Below are 21551 nucleotides of genomic sequence, written 5' to 3' on the forward strand. Positions count from 1 at the left end.
AAATCGGTAATGTCTAATAACCCTTTGGGCTGAAAAGGAGGGGAAAAAAACTGCCTCCAGACCCGCGGCAGCCAGTGGGAAAATAATTACTTTCATATCAAAACTCAGCAGGAGGCGCAGGGTCCTATAGCCCGCGGCCACTAACCTCATTCCAGCTCGGCCTTTCAAATGAATAAATTTGTTAAAGCAATAAATACAAACAGCCAGACGGACTTGAGCCCCAGCTCCGGCTCACTACACAGAGAAAAAAGGGGGATTTATCTGCTGTAACACGACAAAACTCCAGCCGCCATGATCCAGGGTTCTGCCACACAGCAACCTTCCTTTTTCTTTACATCCCCACCCCTCCACCCCTTCAACGTGGCCCTAGAAAGACAGTGATTCAATTTAAACAATAACTTTATTTATCAAAATGTTTACATATAAATATCATTTTCTCGTTTTTACAATATCTGAGGATTTTTGTTGTGTGTAAGATGTTTTATTGTAGCCTAGTTTTTGTTACAAGTTGGTCACCAAAAGAGAGAGAAAGAACCTGCTTCTAAAAGGTGTTTGAGGCCTAAAGCCTGAATATGAGGACAGCCACAGCTTTCGGAGGCCATCTGGATTGATCACACATTATGATTAAAAAATAGATGAGAATTAAGTCTCCTGATTCCTGATATGTTTTAGAGTGTCTCAGCAGAGCTTTGGGAATGTTTGAATAGTCTGAGCGGTGTTCCTGGTCCTTTGTTTATGTTTGCTCCTTGCAAGTGTTAGTCCATATCGACATCCTCTCCATCTGTTCCGGGTGTTTCTTGACAGTCTGTGTTTGCCTTGAGACGTTCGGAGAGGTCTGGAGACGCTCGCTTCTCTCTTGCACCCTTCTCTTTTACACACAGCTCGGCAACTTGGCAGCCGTTGGTCGCTGCCTCCGTTCGAACTTTCAGACTCCTCTCCTCGCTACTGTCACTGGACTGTGTGGAGCTCAGCCGGGCCAGAGCCGTCTGAGCCACACTGTTTGGTGGAGGGGAAACAGGAAATCTTCCATTACTGCAGTCACCACCACACTCCTCCATGTCCGTTCCATCCACTCTATTGCTAATGTGATTGTGGTGATGCTGCGTGTTATGCTCCATATGGTCCGAGTTTAGAGGCTTAGTGACAAAGCTGGAGAGGTCAGAAGGAGCAGGGCTCCCTTCACTTGACACACACCTCTGTCCCAGGCTGAGCCTGTTAATGCTGTTGTCCTGACATGGTGAGGCCTTCAAGGCTGTTTGGGGCACAAGAAAGCCCAGGGGCTGATGGGTAATGGGGTAAAGCAAGAAGTGACCTTTACCCACAAGTGTCCTCTGACTGGGCAACGAGGGGAAGTCCAGCTGAGATTTCCGTCGAGGCGTGGCGTCAGAGAGGAGGCTCTCCACGCTGAAGGGGTTGCGTTTCTGCAGGGCAGAGGACCTCGTGCCTCCAGGACTGGAGCTGTGCGTGCTGCCTGGAGAAACCTGCTCCGGTTCTCCTGTGGTTCTTTGGTTTTGGTGGTTTTGTAGTGGGCTGAAGTCGTGTCGTGTTTGGTCACAGCTGGATTCAGTTTGGTGTCCTCCTGCGCCCTTTGTTGCTGGCAGTTCAATGTGAATAGTCCCATTAACGCTTGAAGACTGCTGCTCGCTGTCAGTGAACTGGGAGACCCCGCTGTCACTCTCTGAACCTCCAGGTGTGTGGAAGCTGTCACCTGCGAGAAGTTTGTTCTGTGACTTCAGCAGCTTCCTCTCCTGTTTTCGTTTCTTCTTCTCGGCCCGTTCTTGGTCCCTGCGTGCGATCTCCTCGGGGTCCATGGGCTCGCCGCTGCATGTGGTCGGGTGGGAGTTGTGAGCAGGCCGTCCCGGTCCTTTCTTTGTGTTCTCCTTTTTTCTCCATTTCGCACGTCGGTTTTGGAACCAAACCTGTGCACACACACGAAATACACACATACAGAGGTGGAAAATTGGCACATGAGATGATTTTAGTTTGAAAATAGTTTCTTTCCATGTCAACATCTGTCAAACACAATCTATAAGGTTGTATATTGTTTCAGAGTATTCGAATCAATTTGTTTTGTTGGGTTGAATTGACTTAATTAATGGATTAGTTGATTACCTGATCATTTATCATTTTAATGTAACAATTTTAATAACAATTGAATAATTTAAGTCATTTATAAGAAACATTTAAAGACAAATGTCAGACATTTGCTTTGTTTTAGGCATTTTAATGTGATAATTTACTGCTTTTTTCTAATTTGTATCAATTTAAATCAAATATCTTTGTGTTTGGACAGTTGGTTGGACAAAAACACTCAAACATCTCTGGGGAATTGTGATAGGTATGTGACCATATTTTCTGACACTTTACACACTAAATAATCATAAAAACAGTGGATCAATTAATTATACAAGTAATATTAATTGTACAAGTTTTATACAACAGTGCTTTCATTTATTTTAGGCGGGATCACATCTTGATCGCCATTAACATGAACACCTCCAGAATTTGGTATCCAGTCCAGAATCCCTTTAATAAAGACCTCCTGTATGGACTCTCTCTCTATAGGCTATATATATATATATATATATGTCCATAACTGTATCTAAGATGATTTGATTTAAATCTGTACAAGGATTTGAGGAGTTTGTGTATTTTGGGTAATTTTCTTGGATTAAGATGCTCCTTATGATTTATTAATTAAAAAAATTAAATACACTGAAAGCAGTGTAAACAGGGTACAAAATGTCACTTCTGGTGTGTATTTAGATGACCTCAGACAACAGACCTCACACCTGCCATGGCAATAAATCAGTGTCAAAGTGGTTATCAGATGGTAAGAACAAAACCATGTTGTCTACAAATTCAAATAATTTCCACAAAGCCCTGACACAAGTGCAACCTTTGTCCCCTGTCCTTCTGCTGGTCTGTGTCTATGTTTACTGTAGCTTTAAACATCTAAAGACTTCATTAGGTTAATGGGTCACAGAGGTGGACCAGCAGATGCACACATGTGCCGGTGTTAATTACCAATGAGTCTGTGTAATGGGCAACTCCGCCAATTACATTTAATTGTACCGTAGCTAAATCAGCCATATCCCGTCCCTATATATTCTTTCACACCCAGCCCAACGCTCATATGGGGCTTAACACTTAGCACGGCAATCCCCGGCTCTCCTCCCTCCGCACCGAGCCAAGAGAGGCAGCTTCCCCCGCCTGAGAGCTCTCACTGCCCGGCCTCTGGGCGCGCTCAGGGCCGTGTGTTCGGCGCTGATAACGCCAGGAGTTTAGCATGCAGAAGTAGGATCTGGGAACATTGCATAATAAGTACGGGACACCAACATCATGTGTGACAATAGCGCTTCTTATGAATTGTTAATGTTGGTTATATCTTTCCCCCGCAAACCTGGCGATAAAGGAGCGTTAAGCAGCTTGAGGGAACAATAATCTGAGGTTTAGGAGCGAAATCCCCAAACAACATACAGCAACGGCGAGCTCTGCCTCTGTCCCGATTTCTCTCCATCAAACCATGCATGAGAATTATATGTGGCTCATTTGGAAATACATGAATATACGTTAAATCACATAGAATATCATAAATGGATACACAGATTTAAAATACTGTGCAAATAATACGTAGCTACTAAACCTATGTCTGTCTATTATTATCATTATTGCTATTATGGACTACTATTAGGCTATTATTATCAAATTAACTAAACCTCTAATCGTGAAATTCCCTTTTATAAACCTTTAATAAAATGTAGTATTTTTATTCTTTAAAAGTAATTTATTAAAAAATATATCACCCTAACTAAGCTCGTGAGTATTGTTAGTCATTATTAATCTCCTTCTTAGTATTGGTTATTATCATTATAATTATTATTATTATCATTATTATTATTGTAAATTGTGTAGTGTATATTACTGGCACTATAAAATAGCATAATCCTAAAATATCGTATTTGTACTATCACGTTATGTATTTTGTCTTTATCTGTGTAATAATCCTAATAATATTGATGATGATAATAATAATAATAATAATAATAATAATAATAATAGCCTAAAATGAATACTAGGATAATAATTATTTATTATTATCATGTTAAACCTTGAGTTGAACCACCAAGTATAGCCTAGATTAAGAAAGGGTAGAATTGGGAATAAACTGTTGAATAATTAGCCTACATATTAAAAAACTGAAGGTGAAGGAAGAATACTGGTTACCATTGTCACTCCTTGGTTTGCTCAGTAAATAGCCTTGTTTTTATTAACCCATAAATCAATAGGTTGCCTCCATGCATAATTCAAAAGAGACCCTTTATTGATGCTTTGATAATTGACAAATAGCTACCTCAGTTTGGGGCAGGCCTTCATGGGCAGCACAAAACAAACGCCCCTCTGACATTTTCCTTTATTATTTTTCTTTGTATGTTTTTTTAGACATTGACATGGAAGTAAGATTTAAAAAAAACATCAGAACAATAACTCAAAGCTCTCTGTTCCTCCTCCCAGCCCGTAAATGAATTAACGCTCCTCGAAATATTTGACTAATTGCTTCGTGTCTTTACCTGAACCCTGGACTCCACGAGGTCAAGCCTGAGCGCGAGCGCCTCCCGCATGAACACATCCGGATAGTGACTCTCGTTGAAAGCCTTCTCGAGCTCCTCCAGTTGCCACCCGGTGAAATTCGTCCGCGTGCGTCTCCGTTTACAACCGGGACTGTCCTTATCCGGGTCCCCAGAATCTGCATTGATCGACGTGTGTGTGTGTTTGTACAAGTGTGTGTGTGTGAGTGCGTGTATGTGTGTGTGTGAGTGAGAAAGAGGAGAGACTGTCATGGCAGAATTTGGCTTTTAAAACACCAGTTTAGTGTAAAAGCCGACCGCTGTCACACCGATCTTTAGAAATGTTTTGCTGCTCGTGAACTCTAATAAATCCTGTCCCAACACGTGAGCCTAAAGGAAACACATTTAATGCTTTATATGATATTTAAAAGCATTCCCAAATAATTGCAAAATTCAGTTTTAACCATCACCCAAAAATCAGCTCTTACCTTTATTTTAATCTCCACTGCAGTTGTTTTTTTTTTGTTGTTTTTTTTCTCACAGTAAAAATATTTAAAATGAGGCTGCACATAAACTTTTCTCCATTTCTTTTTAAATTCACCAAGCTCCCAAACTTTTTTAAAAACATGTTTTTCTCTGCAGATTGCCTTAAAATGACTAAAATCTGTCCTCGAAGGTTAAAAACAATGTTCAATTTAACCCCAAAGTCCACTAAACATTGCCTTATTTAGCCCATAAAACAAGCCGCTTACATTTCTTACATCTCCTGTTAGCATGCATTGTTTCCACACAGGTGCATTCATGGGACCTTACACACAAAAAAAGAGCCAGGCCTACCTGAGAGTTTGAACTGCTGGCTGTCGGACGAGAGCAGCGGGTTGGAGCTGACCACCGAGGCCGAGCAGGAGCCGTTAAGTAATCCGTCTATAGAGAAGGGGACGGCGGCAGCGGACTGCAGCTGGTGCCCGCTGGCGAGCTCGTAGACGTGCTGGTGATGGTGGTGGTGGTGGTGATGGGGACCGAGCGTGTACGGGAAGCCCACCAGCCCGCCCAAGGAGCCTCCGAACTGGGCGTGAGGATGCTCGAGTACCCGACTGTCCATGCTCGCCCGGGCTGCGGCGGGGCCGAAGTGAAGATGCAGACGGAGGCAGTGTGGCTGAACATGCAGTCAAAAAAAAACCCAAAAAAAGTCAGGGAGAGGAGGAAGAAGCTGCGAGGAGGAAGAGGAGGTGAAGGCGGAGGGGGGAGAGAAGGGAACCCAGGCAGACGGCCGTCTCCCGCGGCCACGGTACGGTCTGTATAGTGAGGCGGCGGAGACCAGGGCTCTACGAGGTATTTCACGTTTACGGTCCAGCCGAGATGTCAACCCTGCTCTTTCTCTCCGCGAGCCAGCTCATTAGGACTCCTCCATCTGCTCGCGGGACCAATAAGAAACGTTAATCGCCCTGTGACGTCAGAGACGCGGTTAATGGAGTAACGGAAGGCAGAGCACGAGGAAGGAAGAAAAAAAAAAATAAATAAAAGAGAAAATAGAGAACCGTTTTTTTTTTTTTTTTTCTTCCTTTCTTTCTGGATCGATCGCTAATTACACCTGGCGCGCTCCTTTAATTCAGCCCTGTCAAAACAATGAGGACGAGGCTAAGCCGGCGCGTGGAAACAGCCAAGTGATTGATAGGCCGACTCCATTAAAATCTCAGAAAATATAAACCTGCATGTTTCAGGCTCTATATTTTCTTATGAGAAAACACGTTTTCTTCTAACTTTAGGAACCCATCACTCTTTTTTTTATTCCTTTTTCTCCGCGTCTCGTCTCCTGTCTTCTCACTCGTGCGTGCGTGCGTGCGTGCGTGCGCGCTCACTCGCTCCCGCATCATGTGCGTGTAAGTGTTTTACAGGGGCATTCAGGGCCAGATTGATCCAATAACAGCGCCTTTATCACCCCCCCTCCTTTTCCTGAGCTGTCACATCGCATTTTAAACTACAAGCCTCTCTCCATCTCCCGGGCACCACGCGCACACACACACACGCACACACACACACACACACACACACACACACACCACCATATCCAATGTGTGAGCCGTCCTCCCAAAGCCAAACTCCGCATCATTATCTCGATTTTTCACCTGAACAGCTTACACTGATGTTTAGTTGTAAATGACGACCACAGTGGGTTGTACATGATGTGACGTTTCCAACAATTCAATACTCGAACACGCGGGCGCCATTCAGCCTGAAACTGTGCGTTACAGGATAATATTGGATTGGGGATTTTTGCAGGAGTTTAACCACGAGGCTTTTTACTCTTGAGTCTATTATTTGGTCAGGGATCCTTTGCAACTACTGCATTTCCCCCTGGTTTCCCACAAACAAGGTTATTTGGGAAAAAAAAAAAAAAACTTGAGCAATCTGAGGTGTTGAAATGCTTTTCAAGTTTAATTAGTCTAATAAGAGGCAAGAAAAAAAGGACAATAAGCACAACAACTTGTAAAATATGTAATTATAAGCTATTAAATGTAACACAGGATGTTCAGTCTCACCTCAAGGTCCATTTAGTAGCTGTTCTTGAGCTTTCATTCATATCACATGACAACTGGAGCTCTACCTCCACCTGCTGAAGACCATGCGATATGATAGAAAGCTCATCAACAACAGCTATATATTGATCTTGAGGTGAAATTGCTGTGTCATCTGCTGTCATCTACTGTTTCTATAAGGTCAGGGACTAAAACTCTTAGTTATTAACTAACACAGACCCCAAAACAAACAGGGAGAGAATTTCAGCAGGTATTTCAGTAAAATGTTCCTCTCCTTCCACCAACAGATAGAAGAAGAGAGCAATGGAAATAAACTTAAAATATGAGCAATATATAAATGTATTAATGCTGATGAACAAATATTGTACTATGCTTTTGATACAAAAGTGATTCAGCCAATGTTTACATCCAATCAGGTAGTTCTTTTCTGAGAAATTATGGAACGAATAAAAGATCAACAAGTAAAAAAACAACAACTTAATTAAGTAGACTTAACCTGAAAATGTGAAATCGAAGGTGTACAGCCTGCATGTGCAATACTCAGCGCAGTGTTTGATCTCTAAGAGGAAAAAAAAACACACAATGACTGCTTTTCATTTGCTGTACTTCTGCCATGATTTATATTATAGTGAAAATATTATATATTTATGTATACATTATGTACTTATTCACACAGTACCTGGAAAAAACTGATTGATTCTACACATATCTACACACAGTCTTTTCAATTACTGCATAAAATAAACATACAGTTAAAGCTTTACTACACAAACAGTTTAGAATTACATATATTTACAAGAAAACTTCTTATTTCTATTTTAAAATGCCTGTTTTAGTAATGAGCTCTGTGTTCTGTTACAGGACTGTAGGTTGAAGTGGGCTCACTAATGCTATTGATCATATTCTGTCAAACATGGATGTGTAAGACAGATATTGGAAACAGAAACAGGTCCAACTAAAACTTTTCTGTTGTGTATCTTATGGATGCTATATGGTTAGCCGAGCCTTTTCTCAGTTTTCTCCTACATTAGTGGCACTTGAGGTTAATGATAGTTAAACTCGGGTTTGTGCTCCTCTAAGTGTTGTGCCTTTTCTTTGAATGATGATCTCCTTTGAATAAAATCAGCCACACAATGGACACAAAGCCTTAAAAGGTCTCAGTGGCTAATAATAGTGATAGAAAAACTGGACCCCGGTGGTATTAAGTCTACTACTATTATTGCTCCACTCTGTAGAGTTTAAGAAACGTTGCAGCCAATCATTGTGTGCAGCTCGTTGGTCAGTACACCAAGCAAAACAAGCATGAAATCTGACTTTTTTTGGACATATGACTTAAAATAGACACTCTAATAAGAAGTATTCTACATGATAATTTCTGAGAATGGGTACAAAATTACACTTAAGGCACACGTTGACTTTGGATTTTTAATGAATTACACATAAAATACAATGCAAAGTACACTTTTCCCTGCAATTTCATTCCATAAAATGCCTAAAGACACTGCAACGTGCATCACAATAGTTTAGAAAAGCTGCATGTCAGGCATTTTAGGCCACAACAATCCCAACAAAAAACAGCAAAATCCTGAAGGGACTGTAAGAGCCAACAGGTCCAATTTGAAGATCCCTTAAAGACTGCGTTGAATAGTTTGAGTTGTTGGGTCAAAGTGTTTGGATTGTGTGTATTTCTATCTTGTGAAGGCCATTTCATCAAAGATACTATATAGTCAACTTAGTTACTGTACGGGTTCTTCTAAGAGGGTTTGTAACAACAATATCAGTCGTGAAATCGTTTTACTTTTACTAAGATTTCCTCTGAAAATTAGTGTGCGCTCGTGTTAATAGAGATGTCATTTAGAGCATTTGTTAACATTTAGGAGGATCTATTGGCAGAAATGGAATATAATATTCATAGGCATGTTTTCACTACTATAATCACCTGAAATTAAGATTTGTTGTGCTTTTGTTGCCTTAGAATGAGCTGTTTATATCTACAGAGGGAGCTTCTATGGAGTCCACCATGTTTGTACTGTAACCCAGAAACACTGGCTCTGGACAGGGCCTTTTGCATTTTTTTCTTGAATTTTGCAGCCACCATAGTTGCACCGTATGTTGCTTGGAACTGGTGGGTGAGCCAAGGGGTCTGTAATCTGCAACTACACCACTAGATGCCACTAAATCCTCCCTTTAAAGTAGCAAACAAACATGTCATTAGTATCCATACACCTTCAAATGATAGTCCTTAACCCTGACAACAACATTTTCTGTGGTTGGTTTGTGTCTTGTTTACCCATAAGACCCTTCTCTTTAGTCCAGAGCCACACTCGCTGCTCTGTGAGGTTGTACCTAAACGCTAATGTTTCACACTAACAGGCAGAGAATGAGCTCTGAATGTAAGCACGCTGATGTTTGACAGGTATAATGTTTAACATGTTCACCATATTAGTTTAGAGTCTTTAGCTAAATAGCACTAAACACAAAGTACAGCTGAGGAATGTCATTCATTTAAAGTATTTGGTGATAAACTAAAGCATTGACCAGATGATGGTGCTGGATGAAAAGGTAAGGGATCATCCTGTTGGGGACATCAATTTCATGGCAATCCATCCAATAGTTGTCGAGACATTTGACTCAAATGTCAACCTCATGGTGTCACTAAAGGAAAAGCAGGTGATCACCAAGCTATTAGAATCTATCGACCATGCATGTCTGTGTAATGTAATGTTTTGCCATTGAGTCATCAGCAAGTAGACGTTGATAATTCTGTCTGGACCAAAGTACCAGCTGACCTTGCTCTTTAGCCCCTCTCCTGTGGCTTTGGTAAAAACATTATATGGAAATTAATAACGGTTATTTTTTTCACATTTTCATTTATCATTGTTGTAGGCCTAAAATGATACTTACATTATCTAAATGTGTAGCCATTACACACTGAAATATGTAATATAATATTTTAACATTTCATCAATTAAAATTTGTTATATTTGGCACCTTTTTGCCGAACATCAATAGTGGCTACTAGTCTTGATTCTGCCTAGCTAGGCTAGCTATTCCAAATCCCAAATAGTGAATTTAAAAGTGGGTGGACGGATTCATTTCACCACCAACACTGCTGCTTATTGGTACGCTTGATGTGTGGCGAGAAATTAGCATTATAAGGCTCAAATATGTTTTGCAGCTCCAGACAGATAAAAAAAAATGGCTCCTTTGATAGTAAAGGTTGCTGACCCCTGACTCATGCTATAGTGCTGTGCTGCTGTCGTGGCTAAGAACAGAACAGAAGAATTAATAACGCCACAAAGTGAAATTTGTTTCTCCTCCAGAAAATAAGTTTAAAACCTTACACCTATTGCCACAGCCTTTTTTAATCAGCAACAAAGACATTGTTAGCAAAAACTGAATACAACATGTAACGTGTCTGTTGGGTGGAGATAAAAAAAAAAGAGAGAGAAGATAATCGCAATTAAAATTTCAAGTCGTCCTATAAAGTTAAGGGTTTTGTCTAATGTGGGGGAAATGGTGCTCGAATTGAAGTGCGGAAGTGGAAAAATAAAAGGTTTTGAAATTTACAATCACGGCAGAGGCCAGGAGCAACTGGGTAGTGTCCAGGTGGACATCTTTGGTGAAGTGATGGAGGGAGAGACACACAGAGAGACACAGAGAGAGAGAGAGAGAGAGAGAGAGAGAGAGAGAGAGAGAGGGGGGAAAGATTATACATATAAATTGTAAACGGTGTCGCAGGGGCCAAATCTTGCCCGAGGCGGTGACTGCTTCATTTTGTGTTAAATTTCTTGACAGAAAGCCACCCGCGTGCTGGTGAATACTGAATGGTAATCAGAGCTGGTTGAATAAGTGCCTCCCCCTCCCTCTTCCATTACTGTGAATTAATTCGACTTTATTTATCCAATTTCTGGAGCTGACAGAATGTTAATTTGAGTTGAGATTTCTCTCTGCTGTTCTGCCTGTGACCCGTAGCCCTGGGATTGGCGTGTTGTAATAACCTGAATCTTTCACCAGAAGCTCCGATAATTGTTACCTTATTAGCATGTAAATTGTTTAATTAATATTATTATGAAGAACCATATAATCCCTCAGTTACTTGACCCCGAGTCCACACACGAGCAGGCTTTCTGCATTTCAATGTCTAGTTTTTAAATGGACTCTTTAATGTTGGCTGGTCGTCAGGCTGTTATAAACCCCCTTTCCCCAATCTTAGTGCAACTTTGAACGGCTTGAGAGGCACTTTTGATGTCCCCCCACCCTCTCTATCTCTCTCTTCTGCTCTCTCTATCCCCTTTTTATTTCTTTGCTGCTCTTTCTGATGTGTATTTATTTTCCTGCTGCCATTTTTGAACATCAAAACCCAACGCCTTCTTGTCATTTGCTTATAAAAGCTCTTTTTTTTTTAAAGCCCCCCCTCCACTTTCCCAGTGGCTGAGCGAGCCAAACACATGCAGTGTTCGATGAAAAGCAGCCCTTGACATGAGGTCCTAAGAGACCGCAGCATTTAAATTCGCTTTTCTTCCTTCCTCCTCCTTTTTTGCTGGGCACGAGTGACATTGTCAGATGCTAGCTTTAATTAATTTGATAATAAGATGGGCGACTCACATACAGGCCAGGGTCTGGCTTGCCTTGCCTCCAGCCTTCCTCCCCTTTCTCATTTCTCTGTGCAAGAAACACAACCAATCCCACACTTAAGGGAAAAAAGGATGAAAAACAAGACAAAACATTGGTCCCCATTGCTGTTTTACGATCTGAGGTAGCCACACTTGGCATGTACAAATATTTTTGATTTGGTAAAAATACATGTCAAAAGCAGTGTGGACTTGCAGTGAACCCCCAAATAAAGACCTGTTCACTTTCCTGAGCAAGGATCTATTATTAAACCAATGTTCATGTTGTTACTGTAGAAAACATAATAATATAGAACATCTAGCTGATCCCACCTCAGTACCCCCTTATATCTATTGTGTGTCTCATTGTATAAGATATCTCTAATTAACAGGGATAAAATATATTCATGATTAAAAAACAAACCTGAAGGGGGCGCTCCAGTAGCTTAGCACAAAAACAGTAGACATGAGTGAAATGTTTGAAAAGCTGCACTTTGTTCTTGTTATATTTTGATAAGCGGGGTTTGGAAGGGGACAGGATTGGATTTAGCTGATGTGAAGTCCATTTTTTCCTCATTTGACCAGAAGCTCCATCCAGAGATTGCAGTCACCTGTGACCATATGTTTAAAAACAACAAATATTGCTTTTTTTGATGGCTCGAAAAAGACATTTATTTCAAGCACAAGAAAAAATGGTTCAACAACAACCCCAACTACCACAGTCTAATTGTCCCCTCACTTCCCCGACCATTTTTAGATTTGAATTGGTTCCTATTTGGTTATTTTTCTTGACTTCATCCGCTGTGAAGGGAGTACTGATCTGAAAAGCTGGCACTTTAACTTACACACGCCTTTCAGAAGTGCCTGATTTTAACTCCTAACCTCACTGTGCTTGGCAGATGTCTTTAAACAAGACTTTCTGCAGGTATCTCAGGGTGAGTTTAAACAACCTAAAATAGTAACCTGGACGTATGTCACATTGCATTGCTTATTAACAAACTGCCATTGTATCAGCAAACAGCTAGACTACAGCATGAGCTAGATACTTCATTTTGTCAATCACTAACTGATTACCACTGTGTATGTACAGCGTTGTGCCTAGTTAGAGAAGTACTCTAGGAAAAGCCACTAAACTGAGGTTGGAGACAGAAAGTTGTGGGGCTCTAGAGATCCTGGGGGAGGCTGAGAGATGATCAGGTGGCATACTGAGCAAACAAACTGATTTATCTTGCCTTTATGTTAGCTGGTCGGTCTGTTGTCCACCTCTTTGGTTCAGATTGAAATACCTCAACAACTACTGGATGGATTGCTATGAAATTTCCTACAGACATTCATGGTATGCAGATGATGTATCGTAATGACTCTGGGGATCCCTTGACTTTTTCTCTAGCGCCACCATGAAGTCTACATTTTTGGGTCTAAGGAAAATATCTCCACAACTACTGGATGGAAGAAATTCGGCATGAATTACAATAACTTTATTGAAGTGTTAGCATTTAGCTCAAGTACAGGGTTATGGTTAGGGTTAGTACAGGACAGCCTCAAAGGCCGGCTAGCATGGCTGTAGACTCTTACTCCTCCTGTTAGATTATCCATAGCGGTATCCCACATCAGGGTCAGCCACGAACAGACAATTAGCCATAGGTAAGACAGTTAGCACTTAGGGCCTGTGCAGTAAAACTACAGTTTCCAGCGTGGGCCACTGAGCAGATCCACAGGGGGTGTTAGGGGTTTTAATCTTTGCTCAAAAGCGCCTCAGCCTTGGGTACTGAGAGAGAGTTCTGGTCTTTTACTTCCTCAGTCGTTTTTCCTGCCAGTCCAGAAACACTCCAGTCACAACAACACTTTCCTCGTAGTCATAAACTACTGCCAGACTCCATATACAGATATCTATATGCTACGCTTGTGACTGCCCATTAGCAAATAAGCTCCCAAAATAAGACAAAACTAATGCTATTCATCCAGTTTCTAACCAAGGTTAATTTAAGGCGAGTATTTAAAGATCCCCTCCAGACATCTATTAAGACATATAAAAATAGTCTGCTTGGAACAATAATGTGTGTCTGATATGTTTTTTGTTTGTTAGTATAATTTAAACTCCATTCTCAGTGTTTGTGCACAAGTTTCTACATCACACTTGAATAAGTTGCCTATTGGTCCAGGATTAACTTGGTTAAACTATTTGTGATGTCACAAATCATGCTGGTAGGCTCCGCCCCTTACAAATCTGATTTTCAGTGACCACAGAGAAACTTTCCACTTTCAGCAGATGAATGTGAGTGTCAAACTCTGCACATGCATCATTCTGCACAGTGAAGCTCAAACATCCAACTGTAGGAACAAGAAAAAAGACATATTTTTGAGTGGTGGGGGACTTTAAGGTTTAGGTTAGAATTTATTTAGTTATAATATTTATTTTTAAGATCAGTTCAGACTTTATTTCAGGCGCAATCTTTAGCAAAACAGTCTGTCAAGAAACAAGGTAGCCGAGGTAACCAGAATTCACCTGAGGTTACTTCTTCTATAGCAATGCATGTCCTCCATAATCAAATGTAGGTCCCTCATTTACATTTACTTTGCTATAAGAACATGGAAACACCAAGCCGAAACTCCCCCATGTCCAAGTAACCTTACCTTCCCCGCACCCCCCCTTTTTTTTTCCCAACATGGCTCATTGACAAAAATAAAACTGTGACCATGTAGGTTACTCCACAGAAGACTAGGAATCTATTTTAAGCCACAAAACTCTCAAAATGTCTCTTGAGAGGAGGAATCAAGTCATATTTATTTTTTAATTAGCAAACTAAGGTGAAGCAGTAGAGAGTTAATTACTCAATTACTGCCTACAAGTTAATTTTTAACTATCTGAAATGAAGTCAGTCATTATTTAGGCGATTGGTTGATAATTAAGAGTCTAATCTAAATTAATTGTTGGGAGGGAGTTTTTTTTTTTTTTTGATCCTGCACTTTGTGCAGCCTAAAACCCAGGAAAAGGATGCCATTCCAATTAAAAGTAAAAGGATTTAATGTATTGATGTTTTGTGTTTTTTTTCCCCCACAAATCTTTTTTTTCCTGACACACAATGGAAAGCTTTGATAATTTAGAAAAGGAAAGAACCCATTTCCAGACGACTGAGTTTTAGCTCCTTCTCTCCACGCAATTAGAAACTTTTCCTCCATCTAATTATCAGCGTAATTGTGCCTCTGACAGAATACTGGGAGGAAAGGCAAATCGTGATTGATTTAAAGTTCTTTTTCTTTAATTCACCTCTTGTTTGATAGATTAAACCTTTAAAGCCCGTCAAAGTCTCCCTGTGTATATATATTTAGAATGAGTGTAACAAAAGCCAAACTTCCTCTGGAGCAATAATTCCATTTCAATTAAAAGTGACTTATCACCTTTTCCTAAAACGTGCTTAATATGCCAAAAATTTTCAATGCTTGAAAGAGTCCAAAATGCCATTTTAATTGTTATCAGCGAGTCGGATCTCCCCCTCTCTCTCTCCCTCTTTCTTCTGCCCAACTCCCTCCCCCCTTCTTTTTTCCTTGGCTGTCTTGGCACAAGCCGCACGGAAATAGACCTAATTAACCCCCCTACCCCACAGGGAAATCCGCTATGCAAATTAACATTTTCAAAATATAGTAATGATATAATTTGAGAAATGGTGACGCCAATTTTTCACGCACTGGCTCCAAGTATTTGCATATACAATTTAGCAGTGCAATCAATACTTTGCTTCTCATCTCTTGATCATCTGGGGCGTGCGCGTACGTGAGTGTGTGTGTGTGTGTGTGTGTGTGTGTGTGTGTGTGTGTGTGTGTGTGTGTGTGTGTGTGTGTGTGTGTGTGTGTGTGTGTGTGTGTGTGTGCGTGTGTGTGTGTGTGTGTGTGCGTGTGTGTGTGGGGAGGGGGCTAAAACAAATGCTCAGATCTGATGGGCACAGAGGAAGAATGGATCAGCCTGTTCGGCCACTGGCTGGCTACTGGAGCCCAACAAAACCATCTGCCGGGAGGGAAACGGTGGAAGAAGGAAGGAGGAGAAAGTCACCTCCCTCCCTTCCTCACTCCCTGCCTCCCCCCCAAAGAGCTTAGCTTAAAGCCGCTCTGTAAACGAGGAAAGATGTTTTAATTAGGAAGCAAGTTCACGCGCATCTCATTTAAATCACTTTAATGAATAGCTCAGTCAGAGTGGCCCATGTGCACTGAAATGAAGGGTCTGTTTGAAACAAAGGTGTGTGTTTTTTTTGGAGCTTGGTTGTTTTTTGAACTCTCTGTGATCCTCGTGTCTCTTAACCCTCATAATTTAAGTTTACACCATTTCAGTTTACTTGGTATTTAAATATATTTAATCTAATGCAAATACGCTTGTTTCTATTGCCTATTAGGGCTTCCAAGCATACAACACTTGGATTACTCAAAGACCCTGAACACCCAACACAGTATAATGATCACAAGTAGTAAAGGAAAACAATGGGTTCAGGTACAGTATAGGCCCATGTGCAGGCAGCCCTATCCCATTTATTGTTGATTTTCTTAGAGGTGCTCTGTTGATTTGTTCAGAATTATTCCTGAAACATGTGTAAATAAATCTTTAAGACTTCTATATTCTCCTTAATCTGTCACATAATTCATAAGTTAAGGCACTGCACATAGCAAGGGATGATACTGGGCAAAAAAAAAGTAAAGTCTACAAAGCTGGTAGATCAGTTTTTGTTTTATCTTTACACTACACTGGAAGCAGTTTAATCACAGTTTGTCCATAATTTACTGAGCTGATCAAAGTGCTTGTACAGTTAGCCTGTACAGTCAATTATCAACTGCTTATGTGTTATACTGCCTCTGTAAATGTTTCCCAAGCAAGTATAATAAATAAACAGCGTGTACAGTGTGTACATTGTGCTGCTGGACGACGACAACTGAGAGATTGATTGATGTAGTTGTTCACATTTCCTTTAAGAACTGATTGGTTTTCATGAAAATGTTATTTTCCTCTACATCCACTGACAAACACTCAAGTACATGCATGCACACATGCTGCATAGTTCACTCCCATACAGTCAGGTGCATTAAACATCCTAACATTTATTACATTGTCACTACACAATATATAGGATATAATTGAAGACACAGACTAAAATTACATAATGAAACTGAAGATAATCACTGAAGCTATAACTTGAATATTGTGGTTGCAAGATTACTGGAGGAAAGATTAACGAAATGATCTGGTATTAAAGCACTCAAAGCACTTTCTCTTTTAGTCTATAATTAAAGTTCAGTTCTCTCCATTAGTCAAACGACCACTTTTGGAGCCATTTTTCTTGCAGCCTTCTTTGTACTAGTCATGACAGCATGCAGTCGATGGCACACAGCCAAAATGACAGGACAGTTTAAGCAATTAATGCTCAAAGATATCAGTCAGTGAATGAAATAATTCCAGATAAACTGCCAGTCCACCAAGCACAGCCTGATGGTACCCTCCGGAATATCCCATCCCAACATATGTCTAATTGTTTACTACTGCTTGTTTACATAAATACAAAATGTTGCAGGGGAGGAGGGGAGACGGGGGGGAGGGAGGGGGGGAGTACGGGAGAGTCGGTACACTATAAGACAGAGCTGGAGAATTAATAACAATTTGTGGCAGATAATTACTTATCAATTAAAGCTGTTATCCTGCCTAATTAGGCAACGTTCATTAAATTCAGCCAATTTAAACCTTAATCAAAGTTAGCAGGGCCTGACAGCAGAGCGAGGACCAGTGGAGGAGCGCCCCCCAGTGGAGGAGAGGGGAAGGAGGAGTCCCTTAAGGTGTGATAGTTTATTTATTATTTTTTATTTTATTTTCTGTTTTATTGCTCTGAGACTGGGTGACAATGAATGGATTTTTCATTTTATGACTTTGTATTATTATTATTATTATTATTATTATTGATGTACACTTGCTGTGTGGCCTTTTGAAACATTTTAAATCATTGATAAACCTGTTAAATTTAGGAAAATGTGCCACCATGTAAGCACAATATCATCACATTAGTGAAGTTCCTTCCTCCAGATGCAGTTTTAAGTTTTGAGTTTTACTTTAAACTCCGAATCAGGTAAAGGTGTCGGGAAACATCAGCTAATAAACACCAGGTGAGCCATGAAGCTGATGATGACACAGGCCTTAACTTCTGGTACCATAAAGAAACACATACCAACACCCGTTTTTTTGGATTAACTCTGCAATGAGATTACCAAAAAAGCAATTGCCACACAATGAACCTGGGGCTTTTAGGGGGGTCCTTGAGGTCTGGGGCCCTAGGGCTGTTGTCCCGTTTGTCCCCTTTGTCAGTTGGTAAACCAACCTTGAGCAAAAGTATCTTAAAAACTGCTTTGAAGTACAGTACTTGAGTAAATTAAGTAAAAGTACTCATTATCCAGCTTGGCCCCTCTATTATATCCGTCTCCTTTTTCTACTACTTCTTCTGGGAATACTCAATTAAAGTTGCTCGAAATTGTACAAAAATAAAGTGCAGCACTTGAGTAAAACTCTTTCTACCAATGATTATTATTTAATATTTTTAAAACCATAAGCACTCCTGCACACAGTGACTGAAGGTTTGATGCACTCATTCACCCTGTGGCCCTCTGAGGTTTTTTTTAAAAGCCTTCACTTCCAAGAACTGTTGTGGCCAATTGACAACAAAGCACGCGCTTCTCGGGGCGGCCTCGGCATGAGGAACGAGTTAATTAATATTGGCTCTTGTTTGGTCTAGTTAATGAATGAGTGAATTATGCACCTCTGGGACACCGCCTCCCCAATCGGTTTAAATTATCCCCCACACCCCTCATCCAACATTGTCCTCCAATTTCCCCACTCTGATCCTGCACTGATGGGGTCCCTGTCAGCAACCAGACCACGACACACACACACACACACACACACACACACACACACACACAGAGGCCGAGGCTACCCCTGCAGTCTCCATCTGTCTGTCTTTGTCCTGCTCGGGTGTATTTTAGTTCTTTGTCTCCAGCACATTTATTGACGCCTTTTTTTTTTTTTTTTTTAATTCAACGCTTCTGTTCGACCTCGCATCGTCAGCTCAGGGTGGCAAATAACTTCCATCCCATTAACTCGTTTGAGAGGGGAGGCTAGTCAAACAAAGCTTGGCCGCAATCTGATCCTCTCTCTCTCTCTCTCCCTCACACACAGACACACACACACACAGACACACACACAGTCGTGTTGGTCAGAGAGGAGAAAAAAAGATCCATATTATTTGCATTAAAAGCCTCGCACCGTGAAATTCATTTATAATTACAAAGCGGGGTGCTGTGTGTGTTATGCAGATCAGGGACATGTGTGTGTAGAGCGAATGGCTCGGATTGGTTATTTTGTGATATGCTAACACGGAATGTATAGTGACAGATTGCAATTATCCCGTTATTGTAATTGTCAAAGTCAATTCTCTGCAGGCTGAGTGCAGGCTGCATGAAAAAGACCAGGGTTTACACACGACTTAGATTTTCCAATGTAGTTTTAAAACAGTCTCCGCTTTAATAAACACACTGATGTCTGGCCATCACCTCAGATAACATGATGGACACTCTGCAAGATGCTGGAATTAAAAGTGGGCCTTGACTTGTTGTGGTGTTTGGTGTTTATTTACCAATTATGTATTAAGTTTTAATTGTGTCTGTTATTATATGAACATTAGTTGACCAAATATTTAAGCAACATGTCATCAAAATTAAAGTTTTCAAGCTTTCAATTAAGCAAATGTTGGGTTTAAGGTCTGTAGAGGGATTTTATAACATTAACATGACTGAAAATGTCCAGCAAGTTTCACCATGTTGAAGAAGATCTATAATAAATCTGATCAGTGATGGTCAAATCCTTTTATTAAGACTTAAAATAGTCTGAAATGATGTCTGCCTGTGTATGTGTGATAGATGTTAATTAAGAATTCAAGGTAAACTGCCCCTAAAATATATCAGCTCTCCCATTTGAGCTATGGTCTGCTCATCCTTGTGGATCTCCACCTCCCCCATGTGGTGGATGAGGAGCAGTGCAGCACCGCGTGGACAATTCCCAATTGTGAACCAGAAGCAAAATACCTTTTCACCCCAAAACCCACCAGAGCATTTTATTTCACAGAGCTTCAGCTGGAGGAGGAAGGGAACAGCTCAATGACATAAAGGTGTGTAAGGTCCAGTGTGCTGTGCATGAATGTTGTCTATAACCATGCCTTGTTTTATCAATAAAAATGAGATATATCTGGCTCACACCACCAGAAATTACAGTGTAACTTCTGGCACCTTCCTTGTAACATGCACAAATATCCACAAACTATCCACTACCAGGCCCCTCCACAAGAGGGTCACAAGATTAATGCAGAACCTGACTAACATTTGGAAACAAAGACAAACAGTCGTACATTAAACCAGCCGGGCTTTTGGGGACCCTGACCTCTTTGACTTGTGGGTAACTAATAGTTTGTTGCTGTTGCTTTGTCCATTCAAAGCTCTAAAACGCCTAAGGACAACAGTGTGTGTTCTGATGTATCCAGGTGGGTGTAGGATCATTGGCATCTCCTCAGCCTATCCTAACAGGTGACAGCAGCCTCTGGCTTTATCAGAAACCCACTACAGCTGTATCTTTGTTTTCCTTCACTGAGCAGCAGACACATCACTATGGATGGACTATGACAGATAGGGCTTTACCCTTCTTAACAGTAAAAAAGGCATTTGGGGTGGCATGTGACACCCTCTGGCATCTAAAATATAAAAGGAAATGATTAAAGTAGACCCCGCGCTTGAGGCATGAAGCAAAAGCTCCTGCGTAGGGGCCCTCAGCTACCATGGGGCCCAAAACAAAGTGAAAAGGTGAATTCTCAGAAGTCTGTTTACATATTTAACTTATTTAAAGATACACGTTTTGTTAAAGTGTCCCCAGTGCTCCCATCCCACGACGACTCCCAATTTCTGCGGATACAATATCAAGTTTTGGGATAGTGACAAATATTTTTTGAGAGGGTGCTTTAAAGTTTTGGATTTGAAGATGCGATAATAAAATAATCTAGAATATCTTTTTCAATATCTGCACCTTGAATTAGAATTACACTGCTGAGAGAAGATACTGTTCAAAGAATTAGTTCAACATTTTGGGAAATGGTGTTATTGGCTTTCTGGCAGAGAGTTAGTTTGATGAGAAGATCGATAACACTCACAACAACAAAGACTGGCAACAGGCCCAAGCCGTCTGGTTCTGTAACAAAACCTGCCTACCATGTAACCTACGTCTGTATCTCTTAACACTTATTCATTTCATCATTTTAATCCATAAAAACCGCGATAATTCACCATTTTAAGACTCAGTTAGCTACTAGTTAGCTAGGAGGACTATTCTTGGTGCTGAGGAGTTGCCAGGCAACCAGTGAAGATCCAGGAAGTTAATATAACAGTTTAACAATTTATTATTAATTTTAAAGTTTTAAAGTGCATTTTAGGTGATTTTGTAACTGTTAGACAGGTCAGCTGCTTTGTTTCAAAGTCTGTGATAAATTTGCTAAAGTTAAGCTTTCTTTTCTTCTCAATTATTCTTTTAGTTTTAAAATATTCTTCCTTTTGAGTAATTATCAAGCTAGAGACAGAGAGGTAAATAATTAATTTAAGTAGCCAAAACCCTTTTTAAATGTGTTATTTTAATGAAATAAAGAAAAAAGGGGGAAATAAGGAGGAAGAGGATTGGCTGCCGGTCGATGCAGTGCACATGCGCAGGGACGGAGCACACCTGTACGTATTTAGCTAATTAAACCCTTCTTGATGAAACCAAACCTGACTGA

General features: G+C 40.6%; 1 protein-coding gene across 2 annotated transcripts; it reads right to left on the minus strand.

Annotated features, from left to right (window-relative positions):
• Positions 1–381: 381 nt before the first annotated feature.
• On the minus strand, positions 382–6019 carry LOC127354995 (homeobox protein unc-4 homolog). Of its 2 annotated transcripts, none has more exons than XM_051385411.1 (3): positions 5406–6019; positions 4572–4834; positions 382–1919 (listed from the first exon to the last, which is right to left on the minus strand). In XM_051385411.1, exons 1-3 carry the CDS (start codon positions 5668–5670, stop codon positions 756–758), a joined length of 1692 nt encoding a protein of 563 aa, XP_051241371.1. In that variant the 5' UTR covers positions 5671–6019; the 3' UTR covers positions 382–755. The 2 variants fall into 2 exon arrangements, with proteins under 2 accessions (XP_051241371.1, XP_051241372.1); XM_051385412.1 differs by having other exon boundaries at positions 4572–4747; positions 5406–6011.
• Positions 6020–21551: the final 15532 nt, after the last annotated feature.

The sequence above is a fragment of the Dicentrarchus labrax genome, unplaced genomic scaffold (assembly GCF_905237075.1).
Source record: "Dicentrarchus labrax unplaced genomic scaffold, dlabrax2021, whole genome shotgun sequence".
Lineage (NCBI taxonomy): Eukaryota > Metazoa > Chordata > Actinopteri > Moronidae > Dicentrarchus > Dicentrarchus labrax.

Bases quoted from the DNA above. Each gene is read 5' to 3' on its own strand.
- LOC127354995 (XM_051385411.1), bottom strand. From the start codon at position 5,670: ATGGACAGTCGGGTACTCGAGCATCCTCACGCCCAGTTCGGAGGCTCC. The intron at 4,835-5,405 runs GTAGGCCTGGCT...CTGCCATGACAG, and splicing joins CCAGCAGTTCAAACTCTCAG to TCTCTCCTCTTTCTCACTCA. The intron at 1,920-4,571 runs GTAAAGACACGA...GTGTGTGCACAG, and splicing joins TCGTGGAGTCCAGGGTTCAG to GTTTGGTTCCAAAACCGACG.